This window comes from Pezoporus flaviventris, unplaced genomic scaffold, assembly GCF_033815535.1.
Source record: "Pezoporus flaviventris isolate CSIRO_AGI_PZ_B2104156 unplaced genomic scaffold, CSIRO_AGI_Pfla_v1 ptg000213l, whole genome shotgun sequence".
NCBI lineage: Eukaryota > Metazoa > Chordata > Aves > Psittaciformes > Psittacidae > Pezoporus > Pezoporus flaviventris.
This window is the reverse complement of record NW_026892761.1, coordinates 13,346,981-13,374,818: the sequence shown is the minus strand read 5'-3', so window position 1 is coordinate 13,374,818 and position 27,838 is coordinate 13,346,981. Positions and strand designations below refer to the sequence as shown.

Genomic DNA, 27,838 nt, shown 5'->3' with positions numbered 1-27,838 from the left:
CGGGGGGCGCGCACTCGCGGCGGGCGGGCGGCGGCAAGGACGGGCGGCCCGAGAAGCGGGCGGCGGCGGCGGCGGCCCGGGCCGGTTGCAAGGGGCCGGCGGGGCGCGGCGCGGCCAGGGCGAAGGGGCGGTGCCGCGGCGCGGAGACGGCGGCCACCGGGGCGAAGCGATCGGGACCGGGGCCGGGGCCGGTGGCCGGGCCCAGCCTGACCGACAGCAGCTCGGAGGTGTCGGACTGCAGCGCCTCGGAGGAGGCAAAGCTGCTCTCGCTGGAGCTAGGGCTCAGCGGCAGCGATGGCGAGTCCCCGGGCAGCGCCCCGCCGCCGCCGCCCTCGGCCGGCGAGGCCTCGCCGCTGCCCGAGGAGCCCTCGGCCGCCTCCATGGCCAGCAGCCGCCTGCAGCTTAGCACCTCGCTCGCCTTCTCCGACCTCACCGAGGAGCTGCTGGACGCCGGCACCGACGGGCTGCTCCGCGAGCTGGAGGACCTGCGCTCCGAGAACGACTATCTCAAGGTGGGCACGGCGGCATCCCTGGGCAGTGGTGTGCCACAGTGTGGGTCAGCAAGGCTCAGCATCCCTTGCGTAGCATGCTTTAGCATCCCTGGGCATGGCATGGCGAGGCACAGCATGGCATCTGAGGGCCTGGCTCGGCGTGGCACAGCATCCTTGGCTGTAGCATGGAGTTCTGTAGCATCCTAGGGCATGCACCAGCGTGGCTTAGTGTCTCTGGGCACAACATAGCATCCCAAGGCAAGGATCATCACAATGTGGCATCCTAGGGCATGGTTCAGCATGGCACAGCATCCCTGGTAATGGCATGGCATCCCAAAGCATGGCTCAGCAAGGCACAGCATCCTTGTGCAATAGCATAGCTCAGCCTTCCATGGAACATCACAATATAGTGCAGCATCCCTGGGCATGGCTGAGCACAGGGCACAGCTCAGCTCAGCCCTGTATAGCCTGACTCAGCCTGGCATGACACTGCTGAGCATAGCCTGGCCTGGCTCAGTTGGGCATCACTGCATGTCATGGCTGGATGCAGGGCTTGGCATGGCTCAGCCCAGCACAGCATCGCTGGACATGACCTGGTATGGTACAAGTGAGCTCAGCTCAGTGCACCATGGCACAGCTGGGGATGGCACTTCATGCTGTGGATGGGCTTGTCTCAGTTTGGCATAACATGATGTAGGGCATGGTTGGATGTAGGGCATGGCTTCCCTACTCCTGACACGGCCCAGCTGACATAGAGCAAAGCTCAGCTTAAGCACAGCAGGGCCCATCTGGGCCTGGTCCAGCATGGTGTGCCATGGCTGGGCGCCGCTTGGCTCAGCACAGCATGGCACGTTATGGCAGAGGGCACACATTGGCACAATGTGGGCCACCTTAGCCTGGCATGACCCAACTGGGCATGGCAAGCCTTAGCATGGCGCCAGCTCAGCATGGCTAAGCTCAGCACAGCCTGGGCTGGCACAGCTCAGCACGGCACGGCTCTTCTCCACCCAGCTTGACATGGCAGAGCACGGCACGGTTTTGGCTCAGCCTGGTTTGGCATCCTGGGACGCTGCTCAGCAGGGCACTGCTCAGCTTGGTGCAGGGCGGGATGCTGCTCATGCCCTCCCTGCCTGCTGATGCTGCCAGACCCTGGGGACATTTTCCAGCTCGCCTCTTTCCAAGGTTCCTGTGCTTCCCGGGGCCTTTTTCCGGGCATGCAGCATGGCTTGCTGGTTTGGGGTGGGGTATGGTGGGTGAAGCCAGAGCAGATGGGCTGTGTGGGGACAGGGGCACAGAGCAGTTTATTCTCAGTCACACCTTGACTTGCTGCCCCTTGGCAGCACTGCCTGCTGCGGGGTGGGCACTAACACCCACCAAGCGCCACGTCCTGGTGGGCTGCAGGCATTTTGCACCCTCTGCTCTTCTTCAGGGTGGAGCTCTGGATGAGATGTTTGTGCAGTCACCTGCTGGGGGCACACATCTCAGTGGCTGCTCTTGGGATGTCACCGGTTGAAAAGCAGGCCAGCTCTCACCGGCTGGTGCCAAAGCTTGTAAATGCCTTGGGTTTATAGCTGCGAGGTGGGAGCTCAGTGCTGGGGATGTGCTCAAAGATGCTCAGTCAGGCCCTTTGTCCATTAGCAAAGCCCCAGTTCACAGCTGGTGTCCCAAGTCCTGCCAGAATTAGCAGCAAGAGCTTAAGGGCTTTGATTTACTGAGAGCTGGAAAAACACAGATGAGGCCCCTTCAGTGTCCAGGAACATGCATGCAAACACTCTGGTTCCAACGTGCCAAGCAAGCGCTTCCTCCATTTCCACGTGATGCTCTTCCTGCAGGCTGCAGGCCAGCGGGCTGCCAGTGTTCTACCTGCCTTGAGGGGTGGCAGCTGAACCCCCCCCAGCCAGGAGCAGTGGGGAGAGTGGATACGTGCACCAAGAAGTGCAGTGGGGTTGGTGGTGGCATCCCCGCTACTTGGCCATGAGTATAGAGTATATGCCATGAGTATATGCTATGTGCACTTGGGTCTATTCCCTGACATGAGCATCCTGCTTGTGCCCATGTTGTAGGTTGTTTCTCATGACACTTGAGCAGGAGACTGCTGAGATGGTCCCCAGGCTCCAGCCGGGCACCCCTTGTGCTCCAAGGTGGAAGGTTTGCTCCATTAAGGAGCAGAAACCTGTGTTGCATTGCAACAGGGGGCTGCCTTGTGCCAGCTCTGCTAAAAATTAGGGTATTTATTTGGGGCTTTAGGGCAAAAATCAAGCCCTACCCCAAGCAATGAACGTCACCCGCCTGGCCATGCAGCCCAGATTGGAGAGCAGCATGCAGGGAACCTGCAGAGATGCCCTCTGTCCCCAGCACCTCCCCTCCCCTTGGCTATGGATGAATCAGGCTCCTCAGAGGTGACTTATTTCTGAGGACTCATGCAGCGAGCTGCAAATGAGTATTTTTTTCATGTGTTCATCAGAGCCAGCTCAAACCTGGTGTGTTTTTAACGAGAAATGAGGAACTCTGGGGGATGGAAGGGTTTTGGCAGCGTTCTGGCACAGGCCAGACGTGTGTGGTGCTACTACACCCGTGTGCTGCACGCTGGGGTTGGAGCTTCCCAGCAGAGCACATTGCAGCCCTCGGCAGCAGTGCCAGCTCACGTCGCATCCTCCCTCAGCTGCCATAATCAAACGTATATATTTTAAGCACACTTCACCCATTTCTCTCTGTAACCCAGATTTGTGCAAGGCTCTGCCTTCCTCCTCCCGCTCTGGGTGCACCAACTGGGCTCGTGTGTCCTCTTGTTCCTGTGCACCTGCTGTGACACCCCATAAATGGGTTATTTCGAGTGTTCCCCCCAAAAAAGGGCCGTTCTTCACGTGCAGGGTGGCAGCCAGCAAGGAGGGGCAGCGTCTCGGGTGTCCTTGCCCCATCTCACTGTTGCTGAGCCGTGTGATGGGGAGCTCCCAGCCCTGCTCAGTGGGCTGGAAAATGTGAGATGTGATACAGCAGCAGCTGTGGAGGGATGGGCAGACAAAGAGTGGGCACGGGAGAGGGTTTGGAGCGAGGGGAGGGGATGCCTTCAAACCCTTTCCTCTCCTCTCCTTAGGAAGGTGCTCAGGAGAGAGCTGTGTAACGCTGGAAGCACAGCCCTGCCTGCCCCCTCCTGCATCACCCGCATCCCTGGGGTTTGGTGCGTTTCCCAGCTCCATGGAGCAGCACATAGGGTGGGTGAATGGGTGCCTTGTTCCTCCCAAGGCAGGCAGGGACCAGTGTGTGCCACCAGTGAGGGCTCAACAGTATATTCCCAGCTACACAGCCCCAGCTGGGGGTGCATGGGGGACCTGGAGGTTGTGTCTGGGCAGCCTGGTTGGCACAGGGCTGTCACAGGGGCCCAGCTCTGTTGCTGCTCACATCCTGCCTGCCCACAGGGGCAGGGACCATGCCCGGGGGTCCCGGTGAGCACAGGCAGAGCCGGGATGCAGGGATGTGCCATGTATCACCTGCCAGCAGCCAGAGCAAGGGGATTTGCAGGCTCTTGCCTCTTGAGGTGCTGCCCAGCAGGGGCTGGGCTGCAGAGAGCCGCCCGCTGTTTGCTTGTTCATTATGGGGCAGGTGTAAAGCTGTGGGATGTGGATTTTCACCTCCCTGACGTGCTCTGTGCTGAGCAGGAGCTGTGGTGCCAGCCAGGGCAGGGCTGTGCTGCACTGGGCTCCAGCATGACATGGAGGGAAGGATGGCTGATGTTTGCTGTCAGAGCTGGGCTAGAGCTGCTGTTGATGCACCTAAAGAAATCTCTGTGTGACACAGGGTGTGCTTTACCCATCCTTCAACCTACTGCACCCCCACATGGGCTTGGGTGAGCTGCATTTGCTGGGATCCCCTGGCTGGCAGGGACACCACAGGCAACTTCCCTTTGAAATTCCCTCTTGATTTCATTTTCCCCCTAGCAAATTCTAGCATAATTCCCTCTCCTGTCTGCTGGGGGCTCAGAGTTAATGGGAAGCTGCTGCTTTTGTCCTTGTAATCTCAGAGGAAGCTGGTGCTTGTTGCTCCTGGACAATAATCCCCACCTTTGCACCAGGGATCTCAGGCTTTCCCGCTGCCTGCGTGGCCCCAGGCTCTGCACAAAGGCATCAGTGCAAAGCATAGAGGCAGCTTTCACCCTTGATCCTCCTCTGCAGCCTGTGCTGATGTTTGGGGTGCAGGTGGAGGGTGTGAATACAGCAGGGCTGGGCTCCCCGAGTGCCGCCTGTCCCCCTTGTGCCCCAGAGCCTGAGGCTGCCAAAGCTGAGGGTGTCTGTGCTGTCAGCAGCGCCTCAGCCACCAGCCATGCCGTTGTTTGCATCATCCTCTTGTGTATCCGTTGCTGTTTCTGCTTCTAAGAGATAGTGGATCCTGCTGAGGAGCTGCGAGTCCCTGTGCTGCTCTGAGCATGCTGTGTTCTTGCAAACACCTAAGCCAGCATGTCACCCCTTGGGCAGGAGAGCTGAGGGTTTAACTCTTCTGCCACAACACTGATGGGTCTGATCTGCGCTTTGAGGTGTCCTGCACGTGGGCATCAGGACAAGTCTGTAGCTGTTACCTCCTCCTGCTCTGGACCTGCACGCACGTTTGTCTGAACTGGATCCAGGCAGTTTGCATCCCATCTTGCTGCTCCTTAGTTTCCTTAATAATCTCCCCAGGGAGACCCAGTGTCTCTGAGGTTTGTGCAGAGAAGGTTGAAGGTATCTTGTCTCTCGGGTTCCTCTGTGCAGTACAACCTGGCTCCTGCAGGCATGTGAGGTGTTTGCTTTTGCACACCCCTGTGCCTTGGGCATTGAAATGAGTCCTCCTGAGCTACAGGTCCCCAGCATCATTCCTAAGAGGGGTGACTTGTGGTATAAACCCACTATGAATGAAATCTTTGTGGCTGCAGAGATGGGGTGGGCACGGATGCTGTGGTGGGTAATCCTGGGGGATGGAGGGGATGAGCAGCCCAGGGGTGCTGGGAGGCTGTGACTCCACGCAGGGGTGGGCACCTTTTGCTTATGGGACGAGAGGCCAAGCCTGGCAGCCTCTTGGACAGAAGTCATTTATCTCGTCCTCGGTGTCGCCCTCTCTCTGTTTTACCTCATCTCTGTTTCACGAGGCCAGGTTGGATGGGGCTTGGAGCAAGCTGCTCTAATGGAAGGTGTCCCTGCCTGTGGCAGGGGTTGGAACTGGATGAGCTTTAAGGTCCCTTCCAACCCAAACCAGTTCACAATTCACACTTGGTTTATCATTGCTATGGAGCTTCATGGTCACAACGCCACCCCTCAACTGGGGATGTTTCTATGGAGTTCCTCCTGGCTCCTAGCTCTGTTCTCACCTTATCCAGATGGATTCTTTGCTTTGTTTTGGGGCATCACCCCCAGAAAATGTGCAGATGCAAAGGGTGAGGCTCTGTGGCTGTCACAGACCCCAGAGCCATAGGGGGACCCGTGTGCCCCCCGTGTGCTGCCTCCAGTCACCACAGGGCTGTTCTGCTGCCGCAGCTTGGCCATGGAGGGGCTCAGCTTTGCCATCCTGAGCTCCCTTCCAGTTTACTGGCATTTTCTGCTCCCGATCCTAATCCAGTTACTACGGCTTATGGCACAGCTTGCCTCCTAGGGGCAAGATTGGGATGGGCTGTGTGGCTGCTGGGCTGCTGCCGTTTGAAGGGTTTATTGCTATTATGGGGTACATGCAAATTCCTGCAGCTTTCCCAGCCTTCCAGTGCCGACCCTGCTGCAAACCCGCTAGCCCCAGTCCCGGGGGAAGCAACTCCAGGCTGTGCCGATGGGCTTTGCCCAGGCAGCAGCTCATGCTGGACACAGCCTCATCCCAGTATAATGGTTGCTACAACCCGAGGGATAAACAAGAGGAGCTCTTGGTGCTGCAAGCCCAGGCTTCCTTCCAGCGAGGTTTGGTTGGGCTTTTTCCAAGGTCCCTGCTCCCTGCCCTGCTCAGCTGCTGCCTGGGGAAGCCACATGGCAAATGGGAGCCGGTACTGTCAGCACTGGAGCAGGATGCAGACAGCCTGGGGTGCCTCTGCAATCAGATTCAAGCCACGATTCGCATGACTTCGGTAGTGAAAGGTGGTTTTCCATCAGCCTGCTGCAGAGCGCCTGTGATGCATGATGCATGATGCATTTTACATAGAATCACAGAGTAGTCTGAGTTGGAAGGGACTTTAAAGCTCATCCAGTTCCAACCCCTGCCACCCCCCTGCAGGGGACACCTTCCACTAGAGCAGCTTGCTCAACCTTGCCCATGAAAGCTCCAAAGGAATAGATGCCATGAGCCAGCTCCCCTGGCTGGTTTGGGTACAAGGTGGTGTCCTCAGGGCTGTGGCATTGCTGTATGGGGTAGGCAGTGCTGTTGATGCGTCTCCATTGGGTGCATCGCAATGTCACGGGGCTGTCTGGTGTTCAGCCTTGGGGGATTCACCCCTGAGCTGTCCAGGGGTGGACATGCCCATAGTGATGCTCCTTCATAGGGCAGTCTCAGGCTGCCCCTGGAGCAGCCCTGGCACTCCCAGATGCCCATCTCAGTGCCTCGGGGCTGTTTGTGCCCTGCTCTTGTTCTCCAGACCCCCCAGCATGAAGCAGAGCAGCTTCAGGGGGGCAGCAGGATGCTGGTGGCTGCGGGGCCGCAGCGCTCTAGCAGCCTGGACGAGAAGATAATCCAGGATTGTCTCCTTGACGTTCCTTGTTTATCACACAGTGCTCAAAGCCAACAGTGAGCGACTGTGCCTGTCCCTGCAGCTGCTGCCCCCCCTCCCGGGCTCCGCTTTGCCTTTAGGGGGAATTCCTGCAGCTGGGGCTTTATCCAGCAGGATGAGTGGGCAGGGAGTGTGCCAGCGCCTGGCAGAGCCAGCACAGTGCTGCTCACCCTGTCTGTAGAGCACTGTCATGGGTCAGGAGCAGTGGGGTCCTGTCCCCTCTGCCTGGGGGGAATCGGGGCTGTGCGTCCCTGCTGCCTGTGCTGGATCCTCCTCTTGTGGCTGTGGCATGGAACAAGGCAGGAGCAGGAGTGACGTTTGGTAGTGATGGGGTTGTTCAGTGGTGGCTGGAAGGTAGATGTTTGATCCCTTCCCAGAAGCATGCCGGGTCCAGGGACTTCTTGAGGAGGAGAGCAGCCAGTGTGATGCCTTGAGCTTTGCTTGGAGGATGCTCACAGGGATGTGAGAAAAGCTTTGGGCAGCGCAGCCTGTGTGAGTCCCAGGGACCAGGAGGGGACAGTCCTTGAGCATCCCCAGTGACCACTGCCCTGTGCTGGATGGGGAGGTGGCACTGGGGCTGCAACTGATGCAGGGTTCCCACAGGTCTGGAGGAGGCTTTGAATCACTGTTGGTGCCTGCAGGATGTCAGTCCTGGCCCTGCTGTGACAGTGACAGAGCAGCTCAGTGCCGGAGGCTCTGCTGGCTTAGGAGGGGTTTGTCACCATGAGAGCTGATGAAGCTGGGAAGGGGTGGACCAGGGGACCCAGCCCAGCGGTTGCTGCTTGGTGGCAACATGAAGGAGAACCTCTGGTTCCTGGTGCTGGCAGCATCTCGCCGTGTCCCTGCGTTGCCTCCCTGTCCTCGCCTGCCATCTCCTCCTCCTCTCGCCTGCCTCCCTGACACATCTTTTCCAAAGACATCCCATATTCTCCGTGCTGCAGCTGCCGCCTGGGCTGCTCCTGCAGCTCCTCTCCCTCCCCCATCTTCCTCTTTCTTTCACCACCGATGCTTACAGGCACCCGTGTTGGCTGCTCCCTGTCGTGGCTGGGTCACCAGCGGGTGATGGTGCCCAGCTGGCTCTGAGCCGTGTTCCTGCAAGGATGGGGCTTGACTGGAGGGGGACTCTTCATCAGGGGCTGTAGTGATAGGACAAGGGGTGATGGGTTCAAACTGACACAGGAGAAGTTCAGGTTAGATCTAAGGCAGAAGCTCTTCCCTGTGAGGGTGCTGAGGCACAGGGTGCCCAGAGAAACTGTGGCTGCCCCATCCCTGGCAGTGTTCAAGGCCAGGTTGGACAGAGCCTTGGGTAGCATGGTCTAGGGTGAGGAGTCCCTGCCTGTGAAAGAGGGTTGGAACTGGATGACCTTAAGGTCCTTTCCAACCCAAACCAGTTTGGGATTCTGCGATTTTATGATTCTATGAGCCAAGGGGTTGAAGGTGTGTGAAGAGTTTGTGGGCTGGAGCAGAACAGGGGAGCCATGGTGGGGATGTGTCCCCACCACACAAAAAGAGGGGAGAGCATCTGCGCGTTCCGTTCCCTCTAACGCACATCTCCGCACAGGATGAGATCGAGGAGCTGCGCGCAGAGATGCTGGAGATGAGGGACGTCTACATGGAGGAGGATGTGTACCAGCTGCAGGAGCTCCGTCAGCAGCTGGACCAGGCCAGCAAGACCTGCCGCATCCTGCAGTACCGGCTGCGCAAGGCGGAGCGGCGCAGCCTGCGCGTGGCACAGACCGGGCAGGTGGATGGGGAGCTCATCCACAGCCTCGAGCAGGACGTCAAGGTGAGGCTGTGCAATCCCCACGGCACACGTGGGTTTAGGTGAGGTGTGGACGCCGTGGCTGGTGTAGCTCAATGGCGTGGCTGGGGATGTGCAGGGAGTGCCATGGATTGGGCTGCTTATTGGGCTGTCAGTGGGGGCATCATGATTCCCTGCTCATGGAGTTGATATGGGAAGTGGGGAGCAGTGCTTGCAGCTGGCAGGTGAGGAGTGTTTGGGGGGGTCCTGGGGTGGAGAGGGGCAGCATTGTCAAGGATGGGGGTCTTGCAGTGCCATATGTGAGGTTTGTCCTGTGCAGGCTGGAGCTGTGTGTCCCAGGATTGAGCTCCCTTATCCTGCACCGATGGGGACAGGATGGGGCCACTGCCATGAGCTGGAGCATCACAGATGTGCAGAGAGGGAGCGTAGGGACCAGGACGCTGGGGACATGGGGCTGCTCCTCTCAGCCATCAGGGAACCTTTGCAGAGCCCCAGGCATGGTGGCAGGCCGGGCTGGGGCAGGGACAAGGGGACTTCTGCAGGGTGACGTTGCTCTGCCCCACCAGCCGCTGGCCTTGAGGAGCTGCTGGTGCCAGAGAGTGTTTGCTGAGGGCTCTTGCTGCCAGGAGTGGGGAGCGGTGACGGCTCGGAGGGGATGGGAGCAGCTCCAGGAGTAGCTTTGGTTCTTGAGCAGGAAACAGCCAGTCCTGGAGCTGAGGCACACCCGAGCATGGGGCTGTGAGCCTGCCTTATGCTGCTGGGAGCCCAGTCCCCTCCCAGGCTGCCCAGCAGCCCCCAGCTTGGGTGCTGCTGCCTGAAGCATCCCCCTCCAGCTTCTCCCTTCATGGAAAGAAAAGCACAGCCCATCCCTGTGGGGAATGGGAGCCTGCCCCCATGGCCTGGACCACCCCATCTGCCTCCACAGCCCTGGTACCCCAGGCAGGCAAGGGACCAGGGGCACTGGGGATGATTTTCCCTTCCTTCAGGTGCAGGAGTGAATGCTCCATGCTGTTAAGCTCCCTTTATGTCAGGGGTTGCTCCCTTGCGGGAATCTGGAGAGGGGGTCTCTGGGTCTGTGCCCAGGATGGATGGATGGATGGATGGATGGATGGATGGATGGATGGAGCCACCCTTCACCCGGGCAGCTGCTGTTTGTTCTGTAATGTGATGCAGCAGCTCTCCTTTCTCCCTGCCAGCGCAGCTGCTGCCTGCAGTGAGTGGCTACGGCCTGCTCTCATGCTGTCTGCCTGCTTTCCCAGCCTTGTGGCAGTGATTCCAGCTTCACGGTGTGGGAAAATAGTACAACAAGGCAATGAGTATCCTGTTAGGGCTGGGGAAGGTGGGGTTTGGCCAGGGGATGGGGAGTGGGGCAGCCTAACAGTTGGGGAACGGGGACAGCAGCCACAGCAGGCAGTGGAGGGGACACACACAAGAGCCATGGTGTCACCAGCGCAGTGGCTGCTCCAGAGGGTCTCAGTAACAGCCTCATATGAGGCCTGTGGTGCCCAGGTGCTGCGGTCCCAGCCCCGTGTGCACTGTGCCATGCTGTGACAGCCCCATTGTGTCCCCAGGTGGCCAAGGACGTGTCCGTGCGGCTCCACAATGAGCTGGAGGCGGTGGAGAAGAAGAGGATCCGGCTGGAGGAGGAGAATGAGGACCTGCGCCAGCGGCTCATCGAGACTGAGCTGGCCAAGCAGGTGGTGCAGAACGAGATGGACAAGCTCCGAGAGGTGAGAGGACATGGGGGACATCGGGAGGTGTCCCCAGGGCTCTGCCCATGGCAGGTGTCTGCTCTGTGGGATCTCATCCCTGCTCCCATCGCTGAAACCCAAACCCTGCTGCAGATGCTGTGAAACCGGAGCAGTGCCTGCCCTGTGTGAGACGTGCTTCAGCCCACCCCAGGGCATGGGGTGGCTCTGCCCTGTGCTGGTGGTCTATGGGTTGTCCCCCATGCGCTAGAGCCACTTACATGTCCTCAGCCACTTGCTCAGACTGGCCAACGCTCTGCACCATGTGTGGAGACCGCTGTGTCCCTGGCACCGTGCCTGGTGGTGGCCGTATCCTGACCACATGCTGCTGGTTCCAGTGGGGCTGAGCCATGAGGCTGCATGGCTGCGATGTCCCAGTGGTGTCCCAGCAGTACTGTGAAGCTGGGTGGGTGCATGGTCCCATCTGTGTCCTGGGGAGCCATGTGCCCATAGCACAGATCCAGGGCACCCCATGCTGTGCCAGGTTTGGGAAGAGCTCCCAGCCAGGAACGATGTCATCAGGAAAGGCATCCCCATGACAGTGCGATCTTGTGATCCACCGCAGCACTGGTAACCCACTTCCCTACTGCCCGGGATGCCTTTGGTCCCTTGGGAGCCTCGGGAAGCATCATCGCTGGCTGAGCCATCAGAGCAGCGTGAGAGATGTGCTGAGGCAGAGCTCTGGCCCTGCTCCCGCTGAGGATGGGGACACGATGCAGGGAGAGCTCCCTCTGCCCCCAGCTGTGCCCCTTGTGTGGCAGAGCAGGGAACCAGCACATGGCTTTGGGATCCATGGGGCTGCCTGTGCCCAGTCACAGAACCCCAACCTGGTTTGTGTTGGAAGAGACCTTAAAGCTCACCCAGTTCCAACCCCTGCCATGGGCAGGGACACCTTCCACTAGAGCAGCTTGCTCCAAGCCCCTGTGTCCAACCTGGCCTTGGACACTGCCAGGGATGGGGCAGCCACAGCTTCTCTGTGCACCCTGTGCCAGCGCCTCAGCACCCTCACAGGGAAGAGCTTCTGCCTAAGAGCTCATCTCAGTCTCCCCTCTGGCAGGTTAAAGCCATTCCCCTTGGCCTGTCCCTACAGGCCCTTGTCCAAAGCCCCTCTCCAGGTTTCTTGTAGCCCCTTTAGGTACTGGAGGAGTGTTGTATGGTCTCCCTGAGCTGATTAATGCTGGCGCCAGCACCTGGCAAGCCACAGCACCCAGCCGTGGTCATACCATCCCCTCTGCAGCCACTTTTTCAGTGTCACAGAGCAGCATCACCCCGATGGGGTGTCTCATCCCTCCCCTGTGCAGGCTGCACTAACAGGCATGAAATGGGTTTCCCTGCAGCCAGCACAGGCTGAATAACAAATGGCAGCAGCAGGAGCTGGGCTGGAGGATTCTTGTGCTTGAAAAACAGGCATAGCCAATGGTTGTGTGGTCAGTGCAGGGAGCCCCGAGTGCCAGCTCCTGCCCTGGCCTGGCAGAAGAGCGTGGGAGAGGATACGGCCCCTCTGCGGCGCTCCAAGGGATGCTGCTGGTGGGAGGACACCCAGCCCAGCTCAGAGCCCAGCTCCAATGGTGTGTCCCCAGGCGAGCAAGGGCACGGGGTTACTCAAGGAGCACTCAGAGTGCTAATGAGACAAATGAGTGAGTTCACAGCCCTCCTCCACCTCCTCCCTGCTGCTGCAGGGCACAGAGCATGGCAGAGCTTGTTAGCAGCTGCGCAGGGCTGGGCTCACCCCTCAGGGCTCAGTGTGTCTCCTTTCCAAGAGGTTTCTCCCATAAGTGGATAATTGTCGGGATGGGCAGATTATCCCAAAAGTGTGTGCTGTGCCCCTCCATGGCATGTGCTGGGGGGCAGGAGAAAAGCGGGACTGGTCCAGGTACCTCGTGCCACATTGAATTTGGTCACAGCAAGACCCAGGGGCACAGCCACCCCATGGGATACACCCGAGGTGGAGCAGTGACAGCAGCATCTGCCCCAGGGTGCTGTGCTGGGGCCGGGCAGTGCCTGGTGCGGGATGCGACGTGGCACAGGCAGTCCCCGGGAGAGGCCCTGCAGCAGCTCCAGAGATGGTCGTGGCCTTAATAGGAAAGCTGGAGCCCGGCACCTTGGCACGGGCAGCATTTCACATTTCAGCTGCATTTCCCAGCTGCTTTCTTTGGCTGCTGGGCCCCAGCACCCGCTTGGAAGTAGGTCCAGGGCGGCTGCACGGATGGGCCGGTGCTCATGGGGGCTGTGTGGATGTTCTTGAGGGGTTTTTCCCAGCTTCCCTCCCCACATAACTGGCCCTGCTCCGGGCACATCGTTTTTTACCCCTTTCTGGTCTCCTTTCTTGCTCTGTTTGTCCTCCCCATCCCCCAGCTGTCCTGGAGATTGTCCCTTGTGTCTCCAGAGAGCCCGAGGGCAGAGTCAGCATCCCCCTGCTGAGCAGCCCTCCCCATACCAGTGACCAGGACTTGTGCCTTGCTTGAGGCTGCTCCCACACTGGGATACCCCAGAGCTGTCGCTTGGCCTGGGGGTTGGATTCCCTGCTTCATCCAGAAGGGACCATGACTCAGCCTCTCCACGGCTCATTTCCTGCTCATTCCTGCTCGCTCACAGCAAGCCTGCCTGCAGGGGGAATTTCTGGCCAAACCTCATGAGATCATGCTGCTTGTCAGCCCAGCTTCCCCCTCAGCAAACAAGCTCAGCCCACTGGGGCTCTGGTGTGTTCCTGGGGTTCACAGCACTGATACCCATCCAGGTGGGTCTGTCTGTCCGTGCTGGGGTGCAGAGCCCTCGCTCCAGGTAACAGCTCTCTTCTCCCTGCAGAATTCCCTGAAGAAGCGGGGGTCTCGCTCCATCGGGAAGGCTGAGAAGAAACCATCAGTGCAGGTATCAGTGCCGGGGTGTCCCACCAGCACCCCACGTCATGGTGCCAGTGGAGCCCAGAAGTAAAGCTGGGCATGGCAGTGCCATCCCCTCCCTTGTAGGGATTCCCTGCCTTTCAGATCCTGCATATGGGAGGGATTGACTCCTGGGCCAGCCTGCTCCATCTTCACCTGCTCCTTCATCTCATTTATCAATGGAGCACCAGTGGCTGTGGCTTTAACCCATTCCATGGGTCAGGACTGCAGGAAGGAGCTGACGGACTTTGGCTTTTCCATTGCAGAGCTGCCCCTGCTCTTGGGTTGCAGCTATTGCATCCTGGGTCCCTCCTACCCCATAGGATGTGAGGAGCTGAGGGTCCCCATGGGACAGGCTGGTGGCCGCGTTGTCCCTGCCCTGCCAGGGTGCTGGGGGGATTTGGGCTGCAGCAGGATTTCAGCTGTCACTTGCTGTTGGGATGAGCTGCTGTGAGTCACTAATGCTGTTACTTGGGGTCGGAGGGGCAGAGCTGCTGCTGCGGGAATAGAAACACAAGTGTTTTAATGCTGAAAAAATCCTCTTTCAAAGGCAAAAGACCTGGAAGGTTTATTCTGGGGAGAAGATCTGTGCCCCAAAGCCAGGGTAGGGAGGGAGACCCAGTAAAGGCACTCCTGCTGCTGAGAGCATCTCAAGTGTCGTAGTGGGGACCCCGGGCACCCTGAGGGTTGAGCATTGCACAGCCCACTCTGTGCAGCCACGGGACGGGGATCCCCAGGCTCTCAGAGACCTCCCCCTTTGGTCTTTTATTTATCATCTCCTTTTAGCTCCATCCTTGAGAGCCCTTTCAGGCCAGATGATGGTCCCAGAGTCCTGCCCCCATGTCCCCAAAGCGGCTTTGCAGCTACACCCAAGCTAAGGGGGTCCCTCCATCACCCCCCCTTCCTGAGACTGAAATACAGCCCCTCCTCTCCTCTATCCCAAAACAAACCCAGCCCTGGGCTGCAGTAAACCCCCCTCTGCTTCCCACATCCCCATGGAGCTGAGACCCCTCAGCCTGGGGATGCAGGGCTGGATCCCAGCTCTGCAATGGGATGGATGCTCCAGGAAGGACCCAGTGCTGGAAAGCAAATTCTGAGCTTCCCCAGGTTCAAATGCCCCTTGATGTGTCCCCCTTGAATGCTCCCTCTCCCTGTGGCCTCACAGGCACAGATGCTTGTGACTCATTGGTGGTTTCCTGGGCCCCTTTCCTGCCCGGGTGAGCGTGGTCACACTGGAGAGCACTGGTGCTCACTGGAAATGCAGCTGTGAGGGGACACAGACTCAGTACTGAGGTCTGCCCTGAGCCCAGGAGCACTCGAGGTGGCTCTGGGTACGTGTGTGTGTCCCCAGCGATGTCAGGGGGCAGCGGGACACCCCGGCTGCTGCTTTTTTTTCCCCCTGAATAAACAGGAACTGAGGTCATGTCTGCCTGCACTGCCCCCCCCGTCTCTGCAGCTCCGGGGGGGCACAGCTTTAATGCACCTTAGAGCAGCTGTGCCTGCGTGTGTGAGCGTGGAGGAGCAGCAGGGAGGCTCCTGTGGCCATTTGGGGACTAAACCAGCACCCTGAATACGTGGGACAGCCACCCCATCAGCCATGGGCTCAACATGAGCAGCCTGGAAAGTTGGTGGGGTAAAAAGCTGCGGTGGGGCTTGGGGAGTGAGCACAGGCATGGCTGGGGGTCAGGAGCACCCGAAGATGGGGACATCTTATTTGTGCCAGGCAAGGAAACAGGAAAGGGGATGAGCTCAGCCAGGCAGAGGGACAATGGGTGCCAGCGTGCTCCTGAGCTCCAGTGGGTGCTGTGGGGTGAGGGTCGCAGCCCCACAGGTCCCCTCCTGCAGGGACCGAGCTTGGAGCACTGGAGTGACCCCACGGCACAGGAAGGGAAAATACTGGTCCTGCGTCCGGCAGGGTTTCTGAAGCAGAGGAGCAGTGTGCCTGGGCAGGCAGCCCAGAGCCGGGCTCCCGCGTTTAGAACAGCACACGTGGGGAAGTGCTCCCAGGAAGCAGAGGGGCTGGGGAAGGGACCAGGAGCTGCTGCCTGGGGTTTCTGTCCCCTGGTGCCAGCAAGGACAGATGGTGGGTGAGGAGTGGGACTTTGGGAGGATTCCAACCGGAACTGCTGCTTCTCCACCCTGGGATGGAGCATCTGGGGCTCCATGGGAGGAGCAGAGCCCTGTCAGAGGGGTGCAGCAGCAGCAGGGGCTGGAGGCACGGCTCTCCTTACCCAGGCATCCTGCTCTGTCTCCATGCTCCCCCTGAAAGCCTCCAGGATGGATCTCAAAAGTTGTTTCTTTCCACAAACAGGGGCTGCAGCTCCCCGGGGTGGGAGGGTGGCACATCCCCAGGGCTCGCTCAGAGCCCCCGTGGCCCCAGGAGCACCCTTTAACACCTGCACCCTCTTGGTCCCCCCAGGAGGACAGCGCAGACCTTAAGTGCCAGCTGCATTTTGCCAAGGAGGAGTCGGCCCTGATGTGCAAGAAGCTGACCAAGCTGGCCAAGGAGAACGATGGCATGAAGGAGGAGCTGCTGAAGTACAGGTCCCTGTACGGAGACCTCGACAGCTCCCTCTCGGTGGAGGAGCTGGCCGACTCTCCCCACTCCCGGGAGGCCGAGCTGAAGGTCCACCTCAAGCTGGTGGAGGAGGAAGCCAACATCCTCAGCCGCAGGATAGTGGAGCTGGAGGTGGAGAACCGCGGGCTGCGGGCGGAGATGGACGACATGAAGGGCCAGGGGGACAGGGAGCTGCCGGCGCAGGACATGCGGTTCCTGGCGGGCATCACAGGCTGCGGGGACACGGGCGACACGGTGGCGGAGCTGCGCCGGCACCTGCAGTTCGTGGAGGAGGAGGCCGAGCTGCTGAGGCGCTCGCTGCTGGAGCTGGAGGACCAGAACAAGCTGCTCCTGAGCGAGCTCAGCAAGTACAAGTCGGAGCACGACCTGGACGTGACGCTGTCGGAGGACAGCTGCTCGGTGGTCAGCGAGCCCTCGCAGGAGGAGCTGGCCACGGCCAAGGTGCAGATCAGCGAGCTGAGCGGCAAGGTGAAGAAGCTGCAGTACGAGAACCGTGTCCTGCTCTCCAACCTGCAGCGCTGCGACCTCGCCTCCTGCCAGACCACCCGGCCCATGCTGGAGACGGACGCCGAGGCCGGTGACTCGGCGCAGTGCATCCCCACCACCAGCTGGAGGGACGGCACGAACGGCGGCGAAGCCGATGTGCTCGGTGGTGGGAAGGTGCCCGATGGTCCAGGCAAGCTGCTCAAGCCCAAGGATTTGGAGACCTTGGTGGGCATCCGGGACCAAGCGGTGCTTGTCAGCAAAGCGATCAACATCTTGATTTCGGATGCCAACGGCTTCACCTCTGGGCTGAAGGCTTGCTTGGATAACGAGTGTGTTGGGGGGCTGCTGGGCGAGGCGGTGAGCAGCGGAGGTGAGAGCCCCAGTGATGCCAAGCTGATGAACGTGCTGCTCATGCGGCTGGGTGTGCTCCAGCAGGACCTGGGCTGCTTCGTGAGGAAGGTGGATCACCTCACCGGCAGCCTCAAGGAGCACACAGACTCTTTCAGCTTCTCCGGCCCCAGCAGCCACGACACCACCAAAGAGGGGCTGCAGAAGGAGCATGCCTCTGACTTCCAGGTACGGGCTTCTTGCCGCCTCCCCTGCAGCAGCCGCCGCTTTATTTGCTGCCCTGTTTCCTCCTGCTTTAATGGAGCAAACTCCAACCCCCAATGTAACCTCCTGCTTCTCCAGAGTGAAACCCAGACTAACACCTCACTGCATGCCAGGGGCACCGAGGACAAGGTAGGACTCTGCTCCAACAGAGTGTGCCCAGGACAGGACGGGGTGGGTATCCCAGCACATCCCCGCATGGGCTGGTTGTGCTCTGCCCGTGGCCAGTGGCTCTTGAGTGTAATCTCACCTTAGCAGGGGCTGATGTTTGGACTGCTCTCCCCCAGCTCAGCCCAGCATCCCCTTTGCTTATTGGGGATGAGCCTCAATAACAGCAGCCTAAATTGTGGGGACCCTGTTTGCAAGAAGCCTCAGTCCCCAGTGGTACCCAGACAGGGTAATTTGGAGAGCAAAGGCTCCAGGGCAGATCTGCATCCGATGGAGAGTACCTTTGAAGCAGTGGAGAGCAGCTTTGCTTTGTCTTCACCCCTTTTTCCTGGGGGTCCCTCATGGCAGGGACCAGGGATGTCCATGGTGGCTGAGGCTGTGGGCCCAAGCCCGTTTCTGGAGCACACTCGCTTGTTCAGAGTCCTATTTTTCTGCATGTGGTCCCACCAGCCCCAGGTCCCAGTCTCCCCCAGTCACTGCATGGCACCATAACTGGTGTTTGCACATTTTTTCCCTCTTTCTCTCTTTTTTCCCCCTTTTCCCCAAACAATCCAGGCCACGTGTCTCCTCATCCTGTGTTTCCTTTTGGTTTCCGCCTTGTCTCCCGCCATGGTGATGAAGCTCCTTCTCCTCCTCATCCTTTTTGTCGTCTTGTAGTTCTTTACTGTTTCGGAGACCCATTGTTTTGTTTTCTGGCTTTGTTTTCTTCCCGCTCTTTTGGTTTGTTCTCATTAACTTGCCCACGCATGCAGCAGCCTGATTTTAGGGACGCCGACCCTTACCGCATGCCCCACGCCAAGGACACGGACCCCACACAGCCCCGGAGCTACAGGACCTGCAGGCCCGAGGAGAATGACTCCTATGCCACCGAGGTAAGAGCCACATCCCCCCTTGGCCAGCAGGGATGGGGATGGGGCTGCGGGAACAGGGCTGTCCCTCTGGAGAGCTGGGGACACGGGGAGGCCAGGTCACCGTCCACACTCCCCTCTCCGGGCCGTTGCAGATAAAGGAGCTGCAGCTGGTGCTGTCGGAGGCCAACGAGAGCCTGCGGGGGCTGCAGGAGCAGCTCTCCCAGGAGAGGCAGCTGAGGAAGGACGAGGTGGACAACTTCTCACAGAAGATCTGCCAGGTGAGTAGGCAGCAGCCCTGATACCTGGGAGACAGGTATCCCTGCTCCCATGGCCAGGGACACCTCCAGCCCCAGGCTGATGATCCACCTTAGGGCATGGGTGTCACGTGGATGTCACCCAGGGCTGCACAGAGCGCAGTACCCACCTGCTTTGTGTTGGAAGGGACCTTAAAGCCCATCCAGTTCCAACCCCTGCCACGGGCAGGGACCCCTTCCACTAGAGCAGCTTGCTCCAAGCCCCTGTGTCCAGCCTGGCCTTGAACACTGCCAGGGATGGGGCAGCCACAGCTTCTCTGGGCACCCTGTGCCAGCGCCTCAGCACCCTCCCAGGGAAGAGCTTCTGCCTAAGAGCTCATCTCAGTCTCCCCTCTGGCAGGTTAAAGCCATTGCCCTTGGCCTGTCCCTACAGGCCCTTCTCATCATCCAATACTCCCAAGTCCTCTTCAGGGCTGTTCCATCCCATCTTCAAGGGGCACAGGGTCTGTGCACACTCCTTGCACATGGCCATGCAGCTTCCACCCATGACAATGCCTCGATGTTCCTGCTGTCCCCAGCACGCTGCCAGGGCAGTGCAGCTCCCCAGGGGTGTTAGATATGAGGCTGGCACCAGGCTCAGCCCACACCCTGGGGCAGGGGCCCCACGCTGCTGTGCCAGCCGCTGTCTCAGATCCCACATGTCTCTCTGCAGCTGAAGGAGGACCACCAGAAAGCACTGCTGCGGCGCGAGTTCGAGCTGCAGAGCCTGAACCTGCAGAGGCGGCTGGAGCAGAAGTTCTGGAGCCAGGAGAAGAACCTGCTGGTGCAGGAGTCACAGCAGTTCAGGCAGAGCTTCCTCCTGCTCTTCATGAAGCTCAAGTGGTTCCTCAAGCGCTGGCGCCAGGGCAAGATGGTGCACAGCAAGGGCGAGGACTTTTTGGAGGTACTCCTACGTTGGCTGCTGTGGAGGGGTGACCACGCTGTTGGGCATCCCTCCTGGGCACGTGTCCCACCCAGAGCTGGTTGATGTCCCCATCCCATGCTGTGGGGGCCCCTCATCACCCCAGCCATGGTATCCCCACAGGTGAACAGCATGAAGGAGCTGTACCTGCTGCTGGAAGAGGAGGAGCTCACCCCACAGCAGCAGGCAGACAACAAGATGTGCACTGGGGATGCCTGGACCCCCAACACGGTGAGAAGGGTCCCCATGATGGGGTAGAATCAGCCCTCGTTGAGGCTGTAGGCATGGGCTGGCTGCTCCTCTCGGGTGCATGGCTGGGAGGGGATGCTACCCGCTGGCATGGCACCCCAGGGGTGGTCCCATGCCCTGGTGGCACCTGCTGTCCCTCTCCCCAGGGCTGGTATGCAGAGAGAGCAGCTCCCAATGGGGTCCCACCAGCTCCCTCTGACCCCCCCTCTGACCCCCCCCATCCCTCTGCAGCCCAACGAGTGCATCAAGACGCTGGCGGAGATGAAGGGGACCCTGCAGGAGCTGTGCACAGAGCTGCGGGAGGAGCGGCGCGGTGCCAGCGAGCTCCAGCAGCAGTTCACCAAGGCCAAGGCTGCCTGGGAGATGGAGCGAGCCGAGCTCAAGTGCCACATTGCCCAGGTGGGAGCCCCGGGCACCCCCCTTTGCTGGGGGAGCCGGGGGGTGCCTGTGTGCCAAGCGCTGGCATCTGGGCAGGGTTGGGAAGAGGGTGGCACTGTGGGAATCTCAATTAGCAGCCGCTCTGGGAGGCGAGTTTCTATGGCAACGGGGCTGGCAGGAAAACCTGACTGGAGCAGCAGAAGATGCTCTTTATTCCTCACTGCGTTTGTCTGGGGCCAGTGGGATGGTGCCGGGGCTCAGTGTCCCTCCCCACAGAGCAGCATCAGAGCCCTCCTATTTTCCTGTGTCATGGTGCAGGTCAGAGCTCTGCACCCTCATGGGTGCTGCAGGGGGGATCTATGGTAGGGGGTTGGAACTGAATGATCTTAAGGTTCTTTCCAACCCAACCCATTCTGTGGTTCTATGGCAGAGGCTAGGGAAGGAGGTGGAGGGAGAGCAGCCTCAGCACTGGGGGAATCTCCTGCTGCAGAAGCTGTCTCATCAGTGCCCCAGCCTTGCCCTCACAGTGATGAGTGTCTTTGCTCCCTCACACTGCTGGCAGCAACCCGTGGCCAAACATCAGCTCCGCTCCCCAGCACCTTCCAGGCAGGATTTCTCCAGGCAGAGCTCAGTGATGAGCTCAGTTCCCCTCTCCCACCCCTAAAAGAGCAGAGCTGCCACAGTGGCAACCCCCCAGGTCCTTCCTGGCTGCCAGCAGCAGCAGCATCCTTGGGGTCCGCTCTACCAGCCCCTCTCCAGGAGCTGGGTCCAGTAGGCAGGGCTGCAGGCAGGGCACAGCCGAGCAGGCAGCACATTCAGTCCATGTCCCACTGGGTGACCGTCTGCCAGCCCGTCTGGCAGGACGTGGCTGCAAGCCAGGGCTGCACAGCCTTGGGGACACCGTTATTGGCTTGGGCAGCATGGGATCTGCTCCGGGAACCCATGGCCTTGCCCCTGTGCTGGGGATGTCCAGCACCATGGGTCCCCCACATCCACCACCATGTCCCTGCAGCTGGAGTCCAAGGCAGGCAAAGGGATCACAGAGCGTGCGCTGCCGGATTGGAAGGTGGCGTTGAAGAGGGAGCGTGAGGAGCACCAGCATCTCCTGGCTGAGTCCTACAGTGCTGTCATGGACCTCACCAAGCAGCTGCAGATCAGCGAGAAGAACTGGAACCAGGAGAAGGTGGAGCTGCTGGCCCGCTTCAAGGAGGAGCAGCAGCAGGCAGAGCAGCAAGCGAAGGACCTGCAGAACAAAATCAACCAGGTATGGTGTGTCCCCATCGTGAACATGTCCTCCAGCCTCCACTGTTTGCCCAGAGGGCCACATTGCACATGTTGAGTGACCAACACATTCTCCAGTTGCAGAAAGGAACCAACCCATGGGCATTGAAGCACTCTGAAATGGAGAAGCACAGCAGCAACTGGAAAGAGGTGGGCAGGAGAGGTTGGAGGGCTCAAGTGTATGTTTAGATATGGTTAAGTGTATGGGGTATGGTTAGATGGGAGGACACGGGAACCCCAAATAACACCCCCGGAACACCAAATGAAGGGGAAGCACCAGGGACTGGGGGGAATAAGAGGGTGGAGAGCATGGCTGAACATCAAGGGTTATAAAGAGTTGACTTATAATAGATGCGGGCACAGTGGGAATGGGATGCTAGGCCTGGATGCATGGGGGAAGGTGGTAGTGCTGGAGAGAAGCAGGGTGCAGCAGTCCCTGCTCCAGCCCATCTGTGTACATTGGTCCTGTGCCTGCTGACACCAGAGCTTGCTTCTGTGTCCTTCCAGGCTCTCAATGAAAAAATCACAGACAAAGAGACAATCTCTGAAGCAGAAGCTAAGGGAACCAACCTCAAAAGGTGAGTGAGCTGGTGCCTGCATGCTCCCTGGGGCATGGAGGGGGCTGCATGGGGCAGTCATTGGGCTTGGCAGCCCCAGCAGCTGGGGGAAGTGCAGCTGTGGGCCAAGGTTGCCATGGAGGCCAAGGGCTCCCATGAGGAGTTGGACTGGGTGCTCAGGAGAGCCCCATTATGGGGAAATCAGGGTGCCTCCAGCTGCCTCCCAACCTACTGCCCTGTTCCCTTGTGAGCTCTCTCCTCTCTCCTCCCACAGGACCAAGTCTGTTTCCTCCATGTCAGAGTTTGAAAGCTTGCTCGACTGTTCTCCCTACCTCCCTGGAAAGACCACGCCAGGGCTGGGCGACCACTCCCGGGGCAAAAAGGCATCTGCAGCTGCCCAGCTGCTGCCCAACGGCATCCGGGACAGCACTGGCCTTCCTCCCTCCCACTGTACATATGTGAACATTGAGCAGCCTGCCCCCGACAGCCTGGCCAAGGAGAAGCTGGGCATCTCCTCCTGGGACTACTCGTGGGCACACAGCCTCTCCGCGCACGACCCAGCCCAGAAGCAGATGCAGAGGAGCTACACAGCACCTGACAAGACGGGGATCCGCATCTACTACAGCCCGCCGGTGGTGCGGCGGCTGGAGGCACCGCTGGTGCACAGCAAGGAGGGGAAGATCATGATTGAACCTGGTTTCTTGTTCACCATGGCCAAGCCAAAGGAGCCGGAGGAGTCGGCCAGCGCTGAGAGCACCTACAGCCAGTGGCTCTGCAACTTCTCCAAGCAGCAGCGGGAGCTGCTGGACGCTGGCACAGTGGAGAGCGCGGTGCCGCCGGTGCCCCGCTTCCCCCCGTCACTGCACGACCTGGAGATCTCCGGCAACATGAGCGATGACATGAAGGAGATCACCAACTGCGTGCGGCAGGCCATCCGCTCCAGCTCGCTGGAGAGGAAGGTGAAGAGCACCTCGAGCCAGACAGTGGGGCTGGCCCATGTGGGGACACAGACCACGCAGACGGTGAGCATCGGGCTGCAGACTGACCTGCCGCGTGGCAGCAGCATGCACAGTAAGAGCTGGTCCCCGCGCAGCTCCTCCCTCGTGTCCGTGCGCAGCAAGCAGATCTCCTCCTCCCTGGACAAGGTGCACTCCAGGATTGAGCGGCCGTGCTGCTCCCCGAAATACGGCTCTCCAAAGCTCCAGAGGAGGTCTTCCTCCAAGCTGGATGCCTCTAAGGACAGGAGCCTCTGGAACCTGCACCAGAGCAAGCAGAACGGCTCTGCCTGGGCCCGCTCCACCACCACCCGTGACAGCCCCGTCCTCAGCAACATCAATGATGGCTTGTCCAGCTTGTTCAGCGTGGTGGAGCACGCGGGCAGCACCGAGTCCATCTGGAAGCCGGGCTGCCCTGAGAGCAGCCGGGCCAAGCCCGAAGCACCCAAGTACGGCCTCGTGCAGGAGTTCTTCAGGAACGTGTGCGGGCGGGCGCAGAGCCCCACTGCCCCCCCGGAGAAGAAGGAGACCCCAGGGGAGGAGGGCAGCAAGAGAGCCGAGCACCCCGGCCCGGCCACCCACCACCCAGCAGAGAGCATCTCCCGCGGCTTGAACAAGAAAGTGCTCAAGCAGAGCAGCTGCGAGGACCCCAAACCCTCGTCCCCCGGGCAGGGGGGTAAGGACGCAGCCCTGCGGGACCCCGACCTCATCTCGGCCATAGCCAGCGAGGTAACGAGGCTGGGTGCCCCCCGGGCTGCCCCACTGTGGCGGGGGACAGGGTACCTGGCCCCTCTAACCCCCCTGTGCCGTCTGTCTTTGCAGGACATGGCGTGTGACTGCAGCTCCCAGTCCCTCACCTCCTGCTTTGCCCGGCCGTCCCGCTCTGCGGTCCGCCATTCCCCATCCAAGTGCAAACTGCACCCTGCGGACCCCCCCAGGGCGGAGGAGAAGCTGGGGGCCTCGAGTGAGTGAGGCCGGGGGCCGCAGCGTGCCTGCTATCCGTGCTCCTGCTGGGACAGCACCCGCGCTGACGCCCTGCGGGGCCCCGCTCAGAAGCGGTGTGGGCACATCTGTCTCCTCACCGTGGGCACATCTGTCTCCTAACTGTCCCCTCACCTCTGGGGACGCTTGGGAAGCAGATGTGGAGCCGGCTGCCGGTAGCCCTTGGGGTGCATGGTGACATCCACCATGGTGGCTGCTTCACCTCCTGTCTGTGTGGGATGCGCTCCCATGGAGCTGCTGCCAGCACTGGGGGGGTCCTCACCGGTGCTGATCCCTCTGGGAACATCAGCTGAGATCCCACCGTGCCGAGGGCTTGCTGGGGCCTGGAAAGGGGAGAGCAGCCGGGGGGCTGCTTGTGTAAATAGGGCAGGGCTGGGGGGAAGCACGTTGGGGACACTGGATGGATGCAACAGATGGGGGCATGATGCCGTGTTGGCCCCGCAGCTGCTGCCAGCGCTGCCCATCCTGCGGGAGCTCCAGCGCATCCCTGCCAGCCCCGGTTGCAGTGTGGTTGCATCAGCCTGGGCCGCATGTGCTTCCCAGGCAGGAAGGAGGCGGGGAAGGTCCCTGTGGTCACCCAGGCTGGGCTGGGCTGGATGCGGGGCCCTCCCTGGCCACCCTTCTGCTCTGGGGGGGGTGCTGAGGTCCTGCAGTGCCGGGAAGGGGCCAGGTGTCCCCCTGGATCATCCGGATGCAGAGATGGGATGTCTGGGTGCACAGTGTGGGGAGAGGCAGCTTGTGCCTCTGTGTGTGCACACTGATGTGTGCGTATCTCCTGCCACCTTCGCAAGGGGCCACGGCTGTGGTGCCCCCCTGCACTGCACCCACCTCCCTGCCTGGGGCCACCTGTAGTTATTTTCTCCTCCAAGTGCTGAATATCCATACTTCTCTTTCTTTTTTTCCTCTCTTTTTTCTCTTCCCCTCCCCTTTTGGCTCTGCCCAACTCCAGACAGCCTGCAATGTAAAACCAAGTGCATTTTACAGACACCGAATGGAGCTGCCTGGGACAGGCACCAATTGCATTAAGAGATTGTGGGTTGGGAGCTGCAGTGGGGTCCCCAGTCACCACCAGCAAAAGCCTTACCTGGGGAGGGAGGGGGACAGCAGCCACGGCCCCCCATGGCAGTGCAGAGCTCACACAGGGCAGCCCCTGGAGAGAACAGCAATCCTGGAGGCAGCTGCCTGACCTATTTCCAAGCTGGTGCCAGGGGCCAGGCAGGGATTCAGGGAGATGGAGCTGCCTGTAGGTGCCTCCAGGGGCTCAATGCAGTGCTCTAGGACTCTGTACACTGCTCTAGGGCACAGTGCATTGCTCTGGGGCTCTGCACACAGCTCTATTGCTCTGTACACTGCTCTAGGGCTCGCTGCATTGCCCTAGTGCTCTGTACACAGCTCCAGGGCCTCTGCACATTGCTGTCATCTTGCAGCCTGGCCTCAGAGCCACTGCTGCAGCTGCTGCCCCTCCTGCTCCAGCCCCACAGCAGCATCACTGCCAGGTCACAGCCTCTGCAGGCACCTCCGGGCCAGCCGCTCACTGCCTGTGTCTCTGGACACACCAGCATCAGCCAGGGCCAGCAGGCCCAGCACCGGTGGCCTTCAGCTCCTTGGGGCACCTGGCCAGCCCCTGGGGGACCCCCGGCTGTGGGACACATGGGGCAGGTGCTGCCCACCCTCACCAGCAGCATTCCTGCCATGGAAGTGGGGTTCCTGCACTGCCACGGGCAACCTGCTGTACATAGATCCTGTTGGGGTGGTTTTTAGCATTTTCATTGGTAACAGGGGGGTTGGTTTGGTTTGGTTGGTTGTTTATTTTTAAAGACTCTACTTTCAGAATGTGGTTTCTCATTTTTACACCTGCCTTTGAATGATTTGTAATATTGGTCGCTTCTGTCTGACTGTAAATAGTGGTGCCGGTGTCTCCTGCGGGGTGGGGGCTGAGCTCGTGCTGGTGATGGGTCTGCAAAAGCAATGGGGAGGGTTTGCTGGAGGTGGGGAGGTGGCTGGTGCTGCCCCAGCCCCTCACAGCCTCTGCCCCGTCCCCCCCGCACCAGCGCGAAGCCCAAGCTGCTTTGGGCAAAGCCACGCTTGCCCCTGCCCTGTCCTGCTTCCTCTCGCCAAGGTCGCATGAAGGGCTCCTCCTGCCCCGATGACAGGCCCCTGTCCCATGCTTGTCGTGTGATGAATAAAGGCCCTGCAACCCCTCAGCCCTGCCCTTGGTGCTGCCTTCCCCTGCTGCAGGGACAGGGGTGCCTGTCCTGCCTGGGGCACTGGTGCTGCTGGGAGGGGGGAGGTTGGCACCCACGGGTGGGGAGATGGAGGATCATGGAATCACAGAACAGGCTGGGTTGGAAGGGACCTTCAAAGCTCATCCAGCTCCAGCCCCCTGCAATGAGCACAGGGACATCTTCAACTAGCTCAGAGTGCCCAGAACCACGTCCAGCCTGGCCTGGACTGGCTGCAGGGATGGGGCATCCCCCACCTCTCCGGGCAGCCTGTGCCAGTGTTTTACCACTCTCACTGTAAAGAAATTTTCCTCACACGCACCCTGAATCTCCCTCTTTTAGTTTAAAACCATCACCCCTCAGCCTGTCACAGAGGGACAGGACCTAGACCTTGTCAGCTGCCCAGCCACGCACTGTATCACATCCTCTCCTCACCCACCCATCTCCCCACCACCATCCCTGTGTGCTGACCCCAAATGGTCTCTCTCATCACCTATGGGCCCTCCATGGCCTCTCCACCAGGGCTGTCACCACACCACTTGGCTCTGCATTGTTCTTGTGATGCTGGTGTTGCTCATGCCTCCCCTGTCATGTCCCATCCTGCCCAGCAGCTCACCTCAGCCTGCACAGGGACCCCACATCCCCTTGCCCATCTTCATCCCCCTCCACTTCCCATTGTCCCCCATCCTTCCTTATGCCTCAATACTGCCGTTTTCCTGCTCTTATTCTCCATTTCTATCCGCCCAGTCCTTGTTCTCCTCCGACCTCTTTTCTTCTTTATTGTCCCCCACTTCCCACTGTATTCCACACCTCCTCTCTCGTCCTCCATCTCATACCTCTTCTTCCTCCACCTCAGTCTCTCTCTCCTTCCTGTGAACCTCCGCCTCCCATTGTTACCCCTCCTTTTTCATGCTCTTTCACCTCTTGCTGTCCCTCCTCATACTTGACCTCTGGCTTTCCCCCCATCTCTTGGCGTTCACCTCCCAGTCTCCCTCGTACTCCTCCACCTCTCAAGTCTCCCCATCCCTCCTTATTCTCCAAGTGTCCCACCTACCTCACAGATTTCCCTTCCAGCCACCCTCCCTTACCCCCAAGCATCCTCCCTTCCTCACACCTCCCTCTCTTACTGTGCTTTCATTTCTCACATCCCAACTGCATCTTGACCTCCCATCTTCTCCCAGCCTGACCTCTGCCATTCATCCTCTCCTCCTTCCTCCCCGCACTCTTTTACTCCCAGCCCATCTGACTCCTGCTGTTGCTTTCTCCTCTTGTTCTGCTTCATCTCCCATCCCTCACTAACCTAGCAAAGCCACCACCAGCGCTATGGGATGTGGGGCTGGGTTAGCTGGAGAATCAGCCTCCCACCCCATCCCCACAACTCGAGGCACTTTCACAGCAGGGGTGATGGCCACAGCTTGCACATTCATGCTGGACACCAAGAAACCCTTCTTAGGGCTGGTGCAGCTGGAACTGGTCACTGGAGAAGTGGGAGGATCCCTGCCCTTAGAAGGTTTAATTCAGCCAGATAAAGTCACCAGTGTCCTGATTTAGCATAGCAATAACTATTTTGGAACACAGAGCTTGGCCCAGAGCCCCCTGGGATGCATTCAAACACACACATCTCTGGGAGACTCCTTGAGCAGTGGAGGACTTCCAAG

The 27,838-nt window shown here is 59.9% G+C and overlaps 1 protein-coding gene across 1 annotated transcript; it reads left to right on the top strand.

Annotated features, from left to right (window-relative positions):
- Positions 1-71: 71 nt before the first annotated feature.
- On the top strand, positions 72-26,162 carry MTCL2 (microtubule crosslinking factor 2). Its single transcript, XM_061441461.1, is given in 17 exon segments — positions 72-512; positions 8,762-8,986; positions 10,534-10,692; positions 13,516-13,578; positions 16,009-16,770; positions 16,772-16,816; positions 16,858-17,229; positions 18,183-18,302; positions 18,434-18,559; positions 19,248-19,478; positions 19,620-19,727; positions 19,977-20,144; positions 21,136-21,387; positions 21,483-21,554; positions 21,912-21,982; positions 22,236-23,685; positions 23,779-26,162. Coding segments are annotated over 17 exon segments (4,506 nt in total). The 5' UTR covers positions 72-380; the 3' UTR covers positions 23,929-26,162.
- Positions 26,163-27,838: the final 1,676 nt, after the last annotated feature.